The sequence below is a fragment of the Drosophila hydei genome, unplaced genomic scaffold (genome assembly GCF_003285905.1).
Source record: "Drosophila hydei strain 15085-1641.00,03,60 unplaced genomic scaffold, DhydRS2 tig00008150-arrow-arrow-pilon, whole genome shotgun sequence".
NCBI lineage: Eukaryota > Metazoa > Arthropoda > Insecta > Diptera > Drosophilidae > Drosophila > Drosophila hydei.
Window position 1 is genome coordinate 224,383 of NW_022045854.1, and position 18,105 is coordinate 242,487.

An 18,105-nucleotide genomic window follows, 5' to 3' on the forward strand; every position below is an offset into this window, starting at 1 on the left:
CGACGACGGGCAAAAGTCGGCCAAGATCAGCGGCAAGAACTGTAACAATCTGCTGCACAACGCCGGCAATAAGCTAAGCGTGAGCAGCAACTCCTTCGGCCTATACGCAGCATCTGGCATCATCGCCCAAGAGCCCTGTCTCCAGCAACGGCCATCTGAACAAATACTGCCTGACGGACTTGACGCGCCGCAAGGCCGAATTCAATCGCCAGCTGAGCGCGCCAACAGACTACACACATCACTCGTCCAGTAACGGCTCATAGCATCGCTGGAGTGGTGGGACACAGTCATCACGGCCATCACGGGCACGTGCACGGCCAGTCATCGACGGCGCCAGCCACACTCAAGTCGCTGCAGCTGCACAACTTTGGTGTGCATCATCCGATGCCAAGGCTCACGTCCACGTCGGGCACCAACAGCTTCAACAGACGCCACATACGTAGGCGCAAGAGCAAGCTTAGTAAGCGCCTGCTGAACGGCGATAGCGAAGAATCAGTACGCTGCTCATACTGCTCCGTATTGAATGTGAATGAGAACGACTTGCGGATTTCATTCGAGAACACCTGCACCGACTCGCTGGTCACCGCTGCTAATATGCGACCAAGGAACCGAAATGGTGCACTTTGATGATGTGTCGTTGTACGGCACTCCGAAAGAGGAGCCATATGCTGTACTTTAATCTGCATTGGCCTCACTCTTTGGTGGATCATCGACGCAAAGAAGTCCGCGAAGCACTTGCGAGGAGTCGTCGCTGGAATTGGGTCGGTCGAGGACGACCTTACACTTGAGGGGGGGGTAGTTAACTTATAACACTTAGTTAGCTTATAACACTTAATATAAGGTATTATTCAACACTTATTATCGGGTGCTAGACAAGTTAAGGAACAGCCCTGGCAAGAGCAACTCTACTTACGCCGGTGAGGCTATGATTTGTAAAAATATAGATCAGTCTCGTGTTTTAACTCGTACTGATAGGACATGCTAAAAATTGGTGTCATATAAGTAAAACTAAAAATAGTGAATATAATAAGAAAAACCAATAAAATTAACTGTTTCGATTATTCAAAAAAAGAACAATTAAAAGCAGGGTTAAAAAGCGTTCTTCCAGTAAACCGCTTAAATAAATATTCACTCCGTCATTTGCTCGTTAAATGGCTTATTTCATTGTCTGAGCCCGAGGCCAGCAATAAGAGGCACAGTCGCCTCTCAACCTAACTTTCAGTCACCACAGGACTGGAAAACATATAATTTGTATGTGTGCCAGTCATACGGAAAAAAATGTGGGATTAGATTAAATTTTGAATTATTATATTGATTGACATAAGACTTTCATAAGTTGCTTTGATGTTCTATTATACATATATAATGTGAAGTCATTCAAATCGGCCTGGGATATTACATTGCCGTTTCCTGCGTGTTCTGTTACATAAATACTGTCATAGCATTGTGGCTCGTGCGCAGTGAGGGTATTATATGGCATACTACAAAATCTTGTCTTGTCATCGTAAGAGCAATACCCCCTGTTATAAACAGTCTTTCTCTTGGTCTACTCGGTTCTGACAACGGAAAAGTGTAAAAGTTCAAACTCATCGGGATCGAGAGAAACATAGAGAGGAATAGAGAGACCAAAAAAGAGCGAGAGCGATAGCGACAGCGAGAACCAGAGCGCGAACTAGAGCGAGAGACAATAAATCAATGCGAAATTGATGCGTATTCGTTCAAAATATACTCATATATATGAATATATCTATGTATATATGCCGAAGCTCTGACGCATTAATTGCGATGTTTGGATAACGGAACTATTGTATACATTTTCCGCACACTTGCCAAATGTCATTGCATATATATGTATGTATAGACATATACACATACTCTTGCCTATATTCTAGTAGGGAACGCTTAAGATCATATATACATACGTAAGCCCTTGTAGGCATAGTGCATTGCCATCCCTTTATGAGATGTGTTTATATCGGAGCGATTGTTTCTTGAGTTGTTACTGATCAAAATACCTATAGAAACGTGAAACGTACGTTTCACGCATTCAAAATGTTCAGGTACTTGTCATTTAATAAAATATGAATAAAACTAGTGATTCGATGCAATTATGATATATGTATGTGAATATGTTAATCTGCCAACTGGAAAAGCTATATAAATATATATATATATATAAATATATATATATATATATATATATATGTATATACGAATTGAATGAATAGGAACTTGGATCTGTATAAAAATAGTTAATGGATAATGCGTTACAGAGTTTGTGATGAAATTATTATACCTCTCCGATGAAGGGTATAAGAAACGATGAATGCTTTTGTGCTTTAGCATTTCCAAGCATTTTCCTCAATAAGCTTACACGCAATATATTGTTAGATATTTATAGACGATACCCTCTAAAAGCTTGTGTGGCAGGGTAGCATGGCTTGCACATTGTATGCGTAAAAGAAATAAGTAAGAAACCTCAAGTCGGGGTGCCCGACTAGGAGAAACCTCTTCCCAGTATTATCTGCGTTTTTAAATATTTTTCATAGATTGTATCGAATATTAAGAAAAAATAAAAAAAAATAAATAAAAAAACGACAGCAAGATTCGAACCCACATTATCTAAGCAACGCGCATCATCTCTAACAACACCGCCACTTCATTAAAAAAAAATTAAAAAATAAAAAAAACAAAAAATATTCCTTCGCCGCCAGGCTCGAACCCAGAGTTTATTGCTTATGTGCGCCGCCTCTACCAGCACCGCCACAACAATAAGTCGCTATTTTGAAGTTAAGTAGCGCTGATAATTCATGCACAATTCAACCGTAATTTCGATTCTTTGAATAGAAAAGAATGTATGTGTCTACACACAGCAAAAATGCGTGCGCTTGGCGCTGTTTGACGTGTGCTTTTACAAATTGGCCAAATGTTTTGTTTAATAACTTCTGTTTTACTTAATGGATTTTATTGAAATGTTCAGCGTATGATTTAATATTCCATTGGCTTGGTAGAAATGCAAACTCCTTTAACTATTGGCCCCATTTCCAACTGAACTTAGATTTTCGGAGAAATATGGAGCAGCTATTCAAAATCCAATAAAAATCAAAATTGCATAAAATATTAATAAAACTAAATACAATAAATAAATAAATACAATAAAACGGGATTAGCTATCGAATATTTGAAACAAGCTAATTTAAAATCTCTAGTTCTCTAGCTCTGCCACACCTCATTCTGCCTGTTACATACATTTGCACAAAACCATTATATCCTGATTTCCCATTTTAAATGGTATCAGGGGTTTTAAAAATAGAGATAAAGGTATCTTTTTCAGCCTCCGAAACCAGAGGTCTGGTCCCAAAATCGATCTTCCTTCGGTTGCTCTATAACGTGTAGTACAGGAGCACTCGGTCCTGAAGTAACTCCTAACCATGTCCACTATAATAATAATATTAAATATCTGTAAATGATAACATTGAAGCATGGCGACTCCTTGATTAAATGATGTCTAAATTGAAAGTGTATCATAGCAGTTTAAAAAACTTGTTTACTTCGATCAAAGTTGAAAATAATTATGTATAATTCATTGATATCTCTTATATGCTTAGTGAAATTGTATTAATTTGACAAGTTTTCTAACACGCAAATACATAGTTTGTTTGTTATTTTAGGTTTTTGGTTTTTGTTTCATCGGAATAATCGTCTTAAGAATATGTTAAGTGCCGTAGCACAATTAAAAAATGCCCATAGGTTCACTAACACATTTACAGTCAAATACATAACAAATACTAATTATATGTAATTTACGGTGCTCCTTTGGATTACTGCATTGCGGAGCCCTGTGCATGCTGCAGACCCGTGCACAAATAGAGCATAATGATGCTTAAGGCCTGAACGCGTTCTTCGGACTTGATTTTCGTTGTGGCCATTGATTTCCATGGCGACTCCGTGTCCATTCTGTGTGTAGTCGCCTTCTCAGTGTAGCTTAGCAACGTATAGCCCTTTGTTTCCGCATCCAATGCCCCCTTCAGTTTGGTTAGCTTTAATAAGAGAGATGAAACGGTTATGGGAATTGTTCGAGAGCAGTTGAGTTGGACTGACCAGTTCATTTATTTTGGTAACCCTCTCGCTGGGCGGTATCTCCGCATAGAGCAGCTTGCTGTCGCTCTTGGCCAGATTCATCAGGTCCTCGTTTCGAGAATGTCCAATGATTGGCTCCGTGATCAGCATCACCTGCTCAAAGCTCAAGGCTGAACACTCTACGGGCAGGGCCTCTAAATGCTGTGTGACTCTCACAAAGGGATTGGGACTGACTTCTTCTGATATCGATGGCTTTCTGAATCGTATAAAATTCAAATTATAGTTAAGTTAGAGCTTTAATATGATAGCTGTATATTCACCGCGATGGCGTATGCTGAGGACTTGGCGGCAAACTTTTCGAATTCATCTGCGAGCTATTGCCGGAAAGGGACGAGACTATACCGGGTATATCTAGGTTGCTAGCTTGTCGCTTTATACCCTGTGTCAGCATGCCCGTCAAACTGGCTCTGTGCACATCCAGATTAGCTTGCGGCATCTGCTCAGCGATATCCTCCGTTGGCAGCGAACTTGCAGAAACGTCAAGATATTCCGGCTGAGTGATTGTAAACTCGGGCTTGACCACCACTGGCAATGCTGAGGGCGTATTTGGTATCGATCCACCGTAGTCAACAGGCCCACACACCGTGGCGCTCTGGCACTTTGCAATGCATTTCTTGTGGCAGCACATGGTGCAGTCTTTGCATTGCATGGCATCCTTTAGCCAAATCTTCTTGCCACAAAAATCACACTGTGTGGCACGTTGAAAGTGCGTGCGTATAAAGTTGTGAGCCTTCGATGCTGACGTTGTATTACCAACTCCAGAAGTCGAGCAATCGCTGGAAACGTTGGATGACTTCAATGACGCTGTCTCTGCGCTGCTCTCCTCCTGCTGCCTGTCGCTGGTCATTGATTGACTTTACCAAAAACAAGAAATGTTTATTTCATGCAATTAGATTCAGTATCAAAGTATACCTGGCTGTCGATGTGGACTTTGATGTATTCCTAATCGTGTTCTCATTGGTGGTAGCATTTGGATTGCCATTCCAAATGAAGCCAAACAAAATATCTCCAAAGCAAAGGCTGGGATTGAAGCCAGATTGATTGGACAACGGATGTGATTTACTATAGACAAGAGTCAAGTGATATTATAATATTGAATTTGTAGGCTGTTTCTTGCAACTCACACTGGCAAAAGGGTTGCTGGGTTTATGGCTATCTGCCTAAGACATTGATTCAGACTCGTTTCGCTGCACTCGACCAATATCTGACTGACCTGTATGTTGTAGTAGCCAAGCAGTATGCTCTCGCCTGCGCACTTGCCGAACACGGATACATTCAGATAGCGACTATTGGCGTCCAGCTGAAAGTTGGACAGATCATCCATGTGGATGAGAGGGCTGAAGGGGCAGTCGATTGTCGAGTGCTGATAGAAATAGTTGACTTCATCCAGTGGTCTGTCGCTTGCACTGGGGTACTTGTCGTCGGATTGGCTCTGGTAGGACACTTTCACCGGCGTCTCATCCAGCTTTGGTTTGTCCTTTTCCTTTTGACTATCGCCGCTGTCCCGGCTAATCGTCTTCTTGATGGCTTTCGCAATGATGTTAGACTTCTTAGGTGAGTTCGTTGGTGTGGCGCTTAGACTGGACTCGTTGGAGTTGCGACTATGACTGGCCTTAGCTGCTAAATGCTTGGACACTGCTTCGGTCTCATCGGGCTCATGCCTAATGCTTGCAGGAATATCGCACAAATCGTCATACTTCTCCAGATCCTCAAGTATCGCATCGTTGCGTATGATGCCCGGTATTATGCGTTCGATGCGCAGGCAGCAGACCGTCGACTGCAGACTCTTTACCACCTTGGCAATTTGCTGAATAGTTGTCACCTGCTTGCCCTCGATGGAAACAAGCGCATCACCTGACATTAGATTGCTCTTGCAAGCGGGCGTATTCGGCAATATGGACTCAATCTTGACCACCTGGCTGCTGCTTTGCTTGAACACAATGCCTATCTGTTGATTCTTTGCCTTGTGTATGATCACATCCATGGAGATTAGCACGTGACGATGGTCCTTCTGATGCGCCTCAATGAATGGCACTGGCGCCAGGGTAATCGTGCAGTAGACGCTGCTGGTGCCCGGCCAGGCCATCAGTCGCGACAGCTCGGCCACGCGCACAGTCAGCCCTCCATTAGGCTGTATGTCACAGTCGGTTATCTCCTCGTCGGCCGCCCAATGGAAGAAGGGCTTATAGCGTAGCTTATAGTTGGGTAGGGTATGTTTGCGTCGCACTGCCTTGCGTATTTGATTCGAAATGAGGTTAGTAATATTGGACTGCATTTGTCGCCCTTGATACTTCGATTCGATGACTAAGTTGAGTTCTGGATCGCCCAAGAAGCTGAGGGACCAGTGTGTGTAAGGCTTTCGAGTGAACTGCAATCGGGCCATGCCCGAAAGTTGTTTAACTGTTGATGAAAGCGGAATTCAATCAATCTATCGATCCAGTTAAATACTTCTGTGTGGACATTACCTTTCAGCATTATGGAACCCTTCTTGCCCAGCACCATATCCGCATCGATCGATGTTGAGAAGTTTCCAATATAGTTGATGTCCAGCAGTAGATCTAAGTTCTCGATACGCTGCTCAGCGTCGTCCAGCTGCACATTATGCACTGAAAGGGATCTGATATTTGGAAATTGATCGCCCAGCTCAAGTTCCCTGATCTGAAAGAAAAACGGACAGAATGAAGTTTCATTCCAATTTGACTGATTGATTGGCACCCAATTGATTGCCCGCACCGTCAGTTTGTCCAATAGCTTGCCCGTCGTTGTCTTTGTTATCAGCTCATCCAGCTCAATGGACAGTTTTCGGTAGAACCATTTGCGAACACGATTCGAGTTTTTGAACTCATGGAACAGGAACTGCATAACGAAATTCAACGATACCAAAGTCGACGAGCCGTGATCATTATTCGGATGCATCTCACAGGCTCCACCATCAGTTTGCGCCGTATTCAAGTCCCGAGCGGTTTGCTTAATATTCTAGAAGAGAGAAACTGCTTTGGTACATATGCATTGTAGGACTTGTGGAATCAGCTTACCAGTGGCAAGGTGTACTTGGCATTCATTTGCTTTTGCTCTTCGCTCTCATCGGGCAAATTGGAAAATTTGATAAAAAGCAAATACTGAAGAAGTATCATAATGACTCCGCCGATTAGCAGGAATATCAGGCAGAGCAACAACACATTGGAAATGGGTATCTCCATGTTGGAACTATCGTCTGAAGAATTATCTTGTTTTTTATTTGTTTTGTTTTGTTTTTTTGTTGTCAACCCGTTTGTAATCAGTTGCAGTCTTTTCAGTTACACCTGTCTAACTGTTTGTACATACAACTGTATCAGACATCGTCGTCAATGTGTACACAGGTCGACTATAGAGTATTACGAGTGCCACTCCATCCATTGGAGTGCTAGATGCTTCCTTTTTCCTTTTTGCCTTTTAGTTTGCCTCGAACTTGGACTATTCTTGTCAAATTTATGCCCCACACGAATGGGGAATTCAGTTATTTTCTTAGTGTATTACTGAATGCGCTGTTTAAATAATCAATATCCTATCCTACTAATGCGCATGTCCCTTAAAGTCAGCTGCTTTCTATATTGTTACCACTTTTTGTTTTTCTGTACAATCCAAACAGCTGTTCAGCAGATGCAAATAGCCATAAAATTTCCAGAAAAGTCAAGAACTTCTCCTCAGCTGCAATTTATTTAAAGAAAATATAGATGTTATAGATGTTTTCTGAAAAAAGTACAAAAATCTAATAAAGTTTTCTATAAATTTAGGAAAGGCTTTGAAGGTCGTATTAAGTCGATTGGACTGAACTAAAACTTATTTCAATCAATAAAGTTAGACGGGATTACCTGGTATATATTGCATCTCTCTCCTAGGTGCGCACAGTTAAAATTATCAGACTTTGCTTTCCCCGAAAATATTTTATTCGCTTTATTTGGCAATAAACCCAGAATAGAAGTATTGCATTAGATTTCTGACCTCCAGAACTTTGGGTTCTGTAAAAATCATTCTTCACTTCATTTCTTTAAAAGAGAGTTTCAAATAGTTTCAAAATAAAAGTTAAAAAAAATGTCAAAAATCTTATTTTTGCCTCGGGAAATATTCTGCTGAAAATCACTTGCCGAAGGGATAGAGTTGAGAAAGAAGAGAGAAAGAGAGGGAGAGAAAAAATTGAAAAGAATAAGACAGAAGAGGAAATGAGAGTGTTAAGAAAATAGAAGTGAAGGAGACAGAAAGGAAGTGGGAAAGGGAGAGCATACGAAAGCTACTAAATAAGTTTAATAGACGATATCTTAGCGACAAAATATGATTTTAAAAAATAACCGAAACACGTTTTGAAGGTAATGAGGATTACTTTCAGATACCGAACCAATTTCTTTAAAACGCTTGGCTAAGTATTCAAAACTCAAAAATGAAAACTTGGCTTTTCCGTCTCAGATTCGTGTTTTCAGTTACAGTCTGATTATTGGTAGTCAAATTTGGTTGGCCAGTGTCACACCAGTGAACTCCGGTTGATACTGGGCTCAGTGGCTCAAGAAATGTTACTCCGTGTCCAATCCCAAATGCTCTGTAACTGTCTCGGTTCATATTCGTGGCCAAAATAATGAAAATACTTCAATTTGAATTAAGTTTTGTAATTTCTGGCATTCATTTTGTTTAGTTTTTATTATTATGTAATTCCTTTACTTTGTGTAAAATAAGAAAGTATTAATAGGTTTTATTAACAAATTTGTTGAAGGCAGGTATTTATGTTATATGTTTGTTTGTGTATATCTTGTATATAAATTACAAGTCGTTTTTTGTTTTTGTTTTTTCCTTATGGTTTTGTTTTCTTTCATAATTATTAATTATTAAATTTACTTCAGTTATCTTTTACTCTAGCGTTTCTTAATATTATATTTAATATTTAAACTTCATTATTACTTAGTGTACTCAGTTAAGATAATTTATATATGTATATATATATATATGTATATATATATATATATATATATATATATGTATATATATATATATATGTATATATATATATATATATATATGTATATGTATATATATATATATATATAGTTATTATAATTAAATGGTTTGCCTTTACTATTTTAAGTTGATCTATATTACGATTTCCTTGACTTCACTGTTTTTCTTTATGTTGCACTTTTCTTGTAAAAATGAAGAGCTGTTTAGATTTAATTTTAGATTTCCCATGTGACTTTCATTGCAGACATTTATTGAACAAGCCAAATTTACAATTATAGTAGGAAAAAAACATCGCGAATCGCCTCGTAACATCATAATACACTAACGCCATCAGATGAGCAATAACATTTGGAAACAATTAAGATTGCTCTAGTCGGGCGTACCCGATTAGCAGATACCCTGTACCCACCTATGAGCTGCTGTCCTTTACCTATCAGCGTTCCATTTTTACTACGTCACACTGCACACTCACGCACACACGCACATACGGACGCACACACACACACACATGCACACAAGTTCACAGTTAGATATTATTTCTTAAAGCGGATGTGACTCTCTTCTCCCAACTCTGGATCGTTTCAGACTTTCAGAACATAAAAGCCAAGTGTGTGAATATTCCAAAAGCAAAAGAAAAAGCATGTTTTATATATCTCTATTTATCTGATTATCGCTGATCAGTAGCTCTTGCTATCTTCCAAGTTTTGATAAATTATAAAAAAGAAGCATAAACATGATTTCTGCACAGATATATATTATTTCCCATACTTGTGCAGACGCATGGACGGACAGACAGACGACTCAGTATAGCTTCCCGCCAAGTATAGCTTCTATTCTGTCTGTAGCAGACGTATATATGCACAGAACTAGAGTGCATACCCATTCCAGATCAATAGGTATTCCAATATCAATAGGTACAAAGCATCGAAATGAATTGGCAGAATTGTTGGTTCGATTAGTCTGATTATAATTACGAAATGTTCTTTTTTTGTTTTCTTTGGTATTTACAAATTGTGAGAGCTTAGTTCTGGAGTTCTGGAGCTTGGAAGAGTAAACCGAACTCGAGTATGTCAAATATGCATGTTAAGATATTTAAGTACTTAAGCGTTCTACTCGAACTCATGGCAAGAAGGGCATATGGACGTTGCTTTCAACCAATTTTCCTAGATGAATCAGAGATCTAATAACATGAGTCTAAAAGTTTTCTATTGAGATCTTAACTTTCTTTTCAGAAAGAAAAAAATGAGTTCACGGCTAGCGAAAACATCAGCTATTAGTTTCAGAAAAGTTTCACAGAAAAACAAAATATATAAATATAACTAGGCCAATATTACTACAAAAAAAGAGGTAAATAAATATTTAGATGGTCTAAGAATCAATTAAAAAATTAATTTAATAAAATAATTGAATTTTGTCAATTGATTTTATAGTTGTTAATTTTGTACTTAATAGGTCGATTCTTATGTTTTTGTCTTCTTCTTGAGTTTTTTTTTTAATTTTTTATTTTTTTTTTTTTTTTTTGGCATTTAGGTGACTGCATGGATTTGCAGATTGTTTGTTTTTTTCGTGTATTTTTGTTTTTGTTTTTTTAAATTTGGGCTAATTATTTAATATGAAGCCGTTTGCGAGCGAACTGTGAACTCGATTAATGATGCTTAGCTGAATGTCCATGCATGAACATATCATTGTAGATATACTAAAGAGAGTATATATATATATATTTATATATATATAAATATATAAATATATATATTGAACCGTGTTAAGACATTTAAAGTATAACAATAAAAATGTTGAGAGGTAAATGGTAACCCATAGATCTATGTAAATGTACATATTATTGGAGAGTAAAGGCAAAAGGTCATATGCCATTATTTTTGTTTGTTTCTTTGTTTGCTTACATAACAGTAAATTTGTAATAAAGTAGGATTGATTTAGCTATGGATGCTATGTTATACTCCATTCCATATATATATATATATATATATATATATATATATATATATATATATATATATGTATATATATATACATATATATATATAGTTAAATATGCTAGCATGTATGCAGTGTTTGTATGTGTGTACGTAGCTGCGTTGAAGTCTAAAAAAGATTAATGCTTGATTTATGTATGTACGTATTTCGCTCTCTCTCTTTCAAGTAGTGTGTGTATGTGTGTGTGTTCATAATGTAAAAGTAGTATTAGACTAACCTACATACATACAAACTATTTAAATATCGTATCGTATGCACTATTTAAAGTCGATCCTTACATTTTTGTTGGTGTTCGCAGGACACTTTCATCTATTTATATATATATATATATATATATAGATATATATATATATATGTATATATGCATATATGTATATATATATATATATATATATATTGTGTAAATTCGCATTAATGCTCAGCGGTTTTAATTTTAACTTAAGTTATGGATTCATTTATTTAAATTACAATATTTGTGCGCTCTTCAATATCCCCTCCCACATCCAAAACTTCTACATATTGATTCACAGATTTGAACTATCTAAACGCTAACTGGTTTTGTTTTGTTTTTTTTTTTTTTTGTTTTTGATTTGGAATGTTTCTAGTGTGTGTGTACATAGTATATATATATATATATATATATATATATATATATATATATATATATATATATCTATATATATATATATTTATATGTATATATATATATATATATGTATATATATGTGATCTAAATGTCTCTTATATTTTGTCAGCAGGCTCTTTATATATGTATGTATATCTGTTGTTGCTATTGGTTATCTCCTAGGGAAAATCTATTGTCAGACTCGCTCAATAATGTCATGGCTGTCTATGTACCTAAATACTTATATACATATGCATGCATATCGTAATATGTTTTTCTATCCAAGCATATATATATCTATACATATATATATAGTTTATATCAATCGGAAAAATATGTATATATGCAAATATGAAACAGAAAAGGAAATAAATTCAAGAACTTCATATGGAATACCCGAGAATAATTGAAGTATCTATACATATGTACAGGAAACATAGATATAATCTGCTGAGAGTGCATTCGCTTTATCTCGGTATGCAAGAAAGGAAGACAAAAATCGATCAAGCCATAATGTTTGTAGACCAGCAACATAAATTGGAAATACCTTATGCTACGTATTTCTATATATATATATATATATATATATATTATTACTATTATGCACATGGAATTGAATCTAGCTGAATTTTATTTTCTTTTTTCTTTTTCTATTCTTTAGTATAATAACAATGGATCTTAAGACACTTATATGCAGACACACACACACGCACACATACAGTTGCAAAAAATTGAGACTATCACTCACACACACGCACACGCACATAACAGTATTTCAGGCATTAAATATCCGATTCATCCGCATTGGGGGTTTAGCTTTAGCTATAATATAATCGTAGTCGTAGTCGTAGTCGTAGTCGTAGATAAATACATTACATACAAAAATTTGATATCTACAATAATATTTGATAATATGCACAATCGTATAATAATAAAGATAGTTCGGCATTTAAATGTACATAATTGAATTATTAACTTTAAATATAAACAAGACAAAAACGCTTGCAAATGGATTACAGATTCATCGAGTTATGTATGTAAATATATACTAAATAACTTACGATGTATGCGTGTACCTACACATGTATACATACATACATACATACATACATACACACATGCATACATGCATATACACTCATGCTACCTATATGTGTGTGTATGTATGTATGTATCTATAGAGAGAGAGAGATACTACCTACTTAGACTATGTATGCTACAATTATTCGAAATATTTTTACGCCTTACATACAATACGTTTCACATCTTTTACTTTAATGACATTCGAGTTAATCCTTTATTTATTTGTATATTTATTTTTATTTTTCTTCTTTTTCTTATTCGTCTTTTTCTTTTTCATTTTCTTCTTCTTTTTCTTTTGTTGAAGATCTTGTTTACAGTTAAGCGGGCTTCTGCATTTAAAGTGTATGATACGAATGTTGTTGCTGGTCTTCGTGATCTTGATAAGGTTTATGTTGGCAATAATGTTGCTCGATCGTATCGCCAGATAACGCAAATCTATAATTTTCACTGACTGCATTATAGTTAATATCGTTATCTGAATAAACTCTCTGAATAGCTGCAACTGATGCTGGTATTGAAATTGGTAATATCATTCTTTGATTAGTTGGTGTCATTGGTATTGCTATTGGTATTGTTGGTGCTGTTCCTGTTCCTGTTGCTGTTGCTGATCGTAATTTCCTGCTTACTAGTATATCCGATAGGGGCGATGTTGTTCGTGTTCCGGGCAAGGACAGTGCCATTGGAACTGGCATTGATAGCAGTGAAGCATCGCTATGCGAGTACTTGTAGCATGTGTCTGGCTGTTGTTGTTGTTGTTGCTGTTGTTGTGTTAAGAATTGTTGCGATTGCGGCTGTCGATTTGGGTTCAAAGCATATGCTGATGTGCTGTCTGGAGCTGGATTCATATCGAATGCTCTTGCTTCTGATGTTCCTTGTGTTGCTGTATGTCGAATACATTTATTTCGTATCGTATCAAAATTGTGATCTAAGTTTGGTGCTGATAACGATGACCAATTGGCCTGATGCTATACCCAGATCTGTTCGTTTGGATTACGCGATCGCAATCAAAGCCTTTGCTAGCACCAATCCTCCTCATCCGAATCGGAGTGTCGAGTATTAAGTCCGCTCTTTGGCTTAAAACCATTTAGAACTGGAGATGGCAGTACACGACCCGTTCGGCCCATAGCTAACGCTTGCTCAAAGGACAACGGTGCTATATATTCCAGTCTGAAGGCAAATAACAATTGTAGATAATTATGAGAAAATCAAATTGATCCGATATTACCTTTCTCTTTCCACTTCCCGCTCACGGTCTCGTTCACGTTCGTACAACTCTCGTTCCCGATCCCGATACTCGTAACGCACGTCGTACTCGTGCAACCGATCTCGATCTCTGAAACGTTCCCGATCACGTTCTCGCTCTCTACTACTATAATACACGTCTCTCGGATCCCGCAAAAGATCTCGGTGATGCGGCAGCGAGTGAACACTGTGGGGTGTTGAGTGATGCGTCTGAAAACAGTTTAAATAAATTTAACGTTAAAAATGGTTCATATAAACCGTCTGCTGTGCTCCTTCCAACTGACTGGAGCTAAATAGAAAACTATTTGCTCCAAGCATTTCGAAATACTAATGCAATATTTGAGAGGTCATAAGTTTTAAATTGATATGCTTTAAATTTAAGCGCAGGGCTCTTATAGGGAGTGCCCGACTAGGATATACCCTGAACTCTGCGCCATGTTCTGCTGCTACCATCAGCTGACGCTGTTTGTTCCCTAACAACTTCGCTTCTAGATTGCACGCTTTTGATTAACTTTTCAAGTTATAAATTTGGAATATAAATGTACGCATTCCAAAGACCAAGATTCTACGATTCGAACAAAACTTTTTTATTTATTGAGTAAAATATTATATATTATATTATATAATCGAAATACTACATTTTGAGCTAGCTAGCTTTTATGAGCATTAAGATATTCCTTAAAAATCAATCTAAAATTTGATATGTATTGATAATATAAAATAAATGAGAGTTTCTACCTTTTTATGGATTACGTAAAAGTAATCAACTGATCGTGGCAACGATCGCTAGTTGATGTGATTTGCACTTACGTGGGTTGGACTCGCATTCAGCTTTGGAAAATTAATGTTGGTTGGCTTAAGCTGAAGGGTTGACGGTTTGCTCGGAGTCGGTGGTAGGCGTCGTCCGATGCCAGCACGACGAGAGGCCAACGTTGGGTAGCTGTGCTGTACATGGGCGCCACCTAAGGTAAACGGGGACACACAGAGACGAAAACATATTAGTTGTTTTTATGGCAGATCGGCGAGTTTGTAACCAATCAAAATGTCATGATATAAGCAATGTATGAGCCTAATAAGTCTAACAAGGGCAATAGTCGTCTGAAACCATACATACATAACATATAATGAAAATATATTGTTTGAGTGTTTGTTGTTTTGCTCGAATGTTCAGCTGACGAAATGATATATATTTATATATCTTTAAGAATTTCATATTTTGATGTTTTAATCTAGTTAGCTTTCTGAACATTCGCACATACTGAACCTAAATGGACATTAAATAGATACTACAAGATGTATATATATGTTATGTTATATATACTATGTTTTGATTTATCGAATGTCCATGTGGAACACAAAAAATGAGTGCTACGTATTATTTTTGCATCAAGATGCAGATATACTTAAGATGATTCCGAGTAAAAGTAAACAATTGCGATTGCATGCATGACTGTGAGCTATAGATACAGGTTTTAAATCGAGAGAGTTTTGAGTATATTCCAGACAGAAAGAATGAAACTTGGATAAACGTAACAGTGCAAAAAGTACGAAAGATATACATATATATACATACATGATCGTGTATACACATACATATACAACATGTATAGACATATATATATATATATATATAAATATATATATGTATATATATAACAACTGCAACCTGAATGATAACCATGAATGCAAATCGTAAACTAAATTTGTTGTTTTCTTAAATTTTCTTTTCTTCTGCGAGTGGAAACGACAACGGCAATAACAGCAACACCAACAACAGCGACAACAACGACAACAACAACAACAACAAGAACAACTAAACATTAAACAAATCCACCCACGTCTTTGACTCGAAATGAGGACAAAAAAATATGAAATGAGAAATTGGGAATCCCCTTAATGTAGCAGACGCCTAGATACTTTTCATATTGTCGTCGGGCATAAATCAGTGTGAAATTAATATAAAGTTGAGGCACATAGATTCTTGGTCAGTTGATTGGGCTTAGTTTGAAGATAAGTTAAGACGAACACTGCCCTAACATAGACTCAAAGTAAACTCCATAAGTATGCATATGATCAAAATCAACCCAAGTTAAATTTGCAAATGGATTTCAGCAGTCGGCTTGTTCGTCGTCAGTCGAAGACGGCTCAACCAAAAAACACCCGTCCCTCTTTCCTCTCTCCCTCTCTCCCACTCTCCCACTCTCCCTCTCTCCCTCTCTCTCTATCTCTATGCTTGGTATGGCGAAATAATTTGTAAATTATATATATATATAGTCTTAAAGTTGTGCTGTATGCATATAATATCTTACAACCGTTTAGTGAAAAGTTATTTGTTGCCAAATTGTTTTCGTGTTTTTTGATGCGGATGAATGTTTGTACATAGTTCTAGTTGTAGTTGTAGTTGTAGTTGTGGCTATAGTTGTAGTTGTAATTAAGTGTATGGGCACTAGAGAAATGGAGTTATGAAATGAACGCTGCTAATACGAATATTTGAGTTCGAGTACAAGTACATACATACATACATACAAAGGTATATTGTTCAGATGGTTCAAATGGTGAAACGCTAACAAAACTGAGAGCTGAGTGTAAGTTTATGATTTTTGTAGTAGTAGTAGTAGTAGTAGTAGTAGTAGTAGTAGTAGAGTAGTAGTGGTGGTAGTGGTAGTAGTAGTTGTATTAGTTAGAATAGAAAACTATTTGATTATTGAAAGCTTTTAATGGAACGTCTCATGGCATGACAATACATGTACATGTTAAGCATTTTAGCAGCTGTGTACGAGTAAGCATGTCTGATATTTGATATTTGATAGTTGATAATTGATATTTGATATTTATATCTGATGTAGAAATGTTTGAAGAAATTTGTGTAGAAGAAAGTACTAGCATTATATAGAAAACATGTTAATTATGTTTTTATTTGTGTGAGTGTGTGTTTTTCTTTTTGTTTTCTTATTGATTTTGATTGTTTTTCGTGGTGTGGTTGGTAGTTTTTTGATTTGGTTTTGATTTTGATTTTGATTTTGATTTTGTTTGAATTGTCAGCTTTAGTTAACATGTGCCAAAGATGTACCCATATCAATCCCATAACCAAGTCTGTCTCGTTCACGCATCTCCTGAAGTCGAGCGGGACTCGGCGATCGTGATCTTTGACATAAACTTGTTGTCCCATATGTGGGATAAGGCAGTTGAGTGCGTTTACTGCGAGACAAATGACCACCATAACGAGAAGGCGAGGGCGAACGGGCCGGACTTGTCGATGCTGACCATGAACCTATATTGTACATATAACAACAATAATAAAGAAAAACAACAATAATTAAGGATGTCGGGGCACAACAGTTTACGTATCGTAAAAATCGTATCGTGTTTGTTTTTGTTTTTGTTTTTGGTTTTTGTTTTATTTTCTTTTTTCTTTAATTGCAAAAAGCTGTTTTTGTTTTGTTTTTGTTTTTGTTTTTGGTTTTATCATAATGAAAATTTCATATCTAATTTTGGTATTTAAAAACGAGAAAAAGAAAACCGAAAACGAAACGTACAGAAAATCAAGAAATCAAATGGAATAAAAGTCATCTTTTAATGCTAATTAACTGTAGACATATAATCATAATGATGTATTTTACTAGGATACTACAACATTTTTTAGATAAAACTTCGGCAGCTCCGAATCCGAATGTATGCACTTTTATATATAACATAAGTGTTCTCTTCTCAGACGTGAGTTCATACACAATCTGCTGTCTTCGTTCGATACGATATTGAGGTTAAGGTTAGGACTGATACACCTAAGGGAACTTATTGGGTATAGTTGAATTTCAAATTTGAATCTTAAACAAAAGTTATTCAGGCAATTGTAAAAACACATTTCTAAGCGCGGCAGACATTTTTTGGTTTTCTGTTTTCTTTCTTATTTTCTTATCTTCTGTAGTGGGATCAAAAATAATGTAATGGAGCGCTTTAAAACAAATAATATATATATATTAGTTTTAGCGATCGGCTCACACATAAAAATCATAAGTGCATTAAATATACATACATAA

At 36.5% G+C, this 18,105-nt stretch overlaps 2 protein-coding genes across 17 annotated transcripts in view; both read right to left on the reverse strand.

Annotated features, from left to right (window-relative positions):
* Positions 1-3,659: 3,659 nt before the first annotated feature.
* LOC111592360 (PDZ domain-containing protein 8) lies at positions 3,660-7,636 on the reverse strand. Its single transcript, XM_023304518.2, has 8 exons — positions 7,176-7,636; positions 6,874-7,116; positions 6,606-6,798; positions 5,265-6,540; positions 5,053-5,202; positions 4,401-4,994; positions 4,102-4,336; positions 3,660-4,040 (listed from the first exon to the last, which is right to left on the reverse strand). The coding sequence occupies exons 1-8, from the start codon at positions 7,338-7,340 to the stop codon at positions 3,822-3,824; spliced, it is 3,075 nt and encodes a 1,024-aa protein (XP_023160286.2). The 5' UTR covers positions 7,341-7,636; the 3' UTR covers positions 3,660-3,821.
* Positions 7,637-13,821: 6,185 nt separating this feature from the next.
* The window catches only part of LOC111592349 (voltage-dependent calcium channel type A subunit alpha-1), a 60,378-nt gene continuing 56,094 nt past the window's right edge, over positions 13,822-18,105 (reverse strand). For all 16 annotated transcript variants that reach the window (XM_030225926.1, XM_030225916.1, XM_030225930.1 and 13 more), the window contains 4 exons: positions 17,139-17,339; positions 14,879-15,030; positions 14,052-14,278; positions 13,822-13,993 (listed from right to left, as the gene is read on the reverse strand). In XM_030225926.1, coding sequence (XP_030081786.1) covers positions 13,843-13,993; positions 14,052-14,278; positions 14,879-15,030; positions 17,139-17,339 — 731 coding nt within the window. In that variant the 3' untranslated portion in view covers positions 13,822-13,842. The remainder of the gene's footprint in view (positions 13,994-14,051; positions 14,279-14,878; positions 15,031-17,138; positions 17,340-18,105) is intronic.

Excerpts from the sequence above, each read along its gene's own strand:
- LOC111592360 (XM_023304518.2), bottom strand. The coding sequence starts at position 7,340 with ATGGAGATACCCATTTCCAATGTGTTGTTGCTCTGCCTGATATTCCTG. Across the intron at positions 4,337-4,400 it reads CCTCAGCATACGCCATCGCG|AAAGCCATCGATATCAGAAG; the intron begins GTGAATATACAG and ends TATACGATTCAG. Across the intron at positions 4,041-4,101 it reads TTACCAAAATAAATGAACTG|CTAACCAAACTGAAGGGGGC; the intron begins GTCAGTCCAACT and ends CTCTTATTAAAG.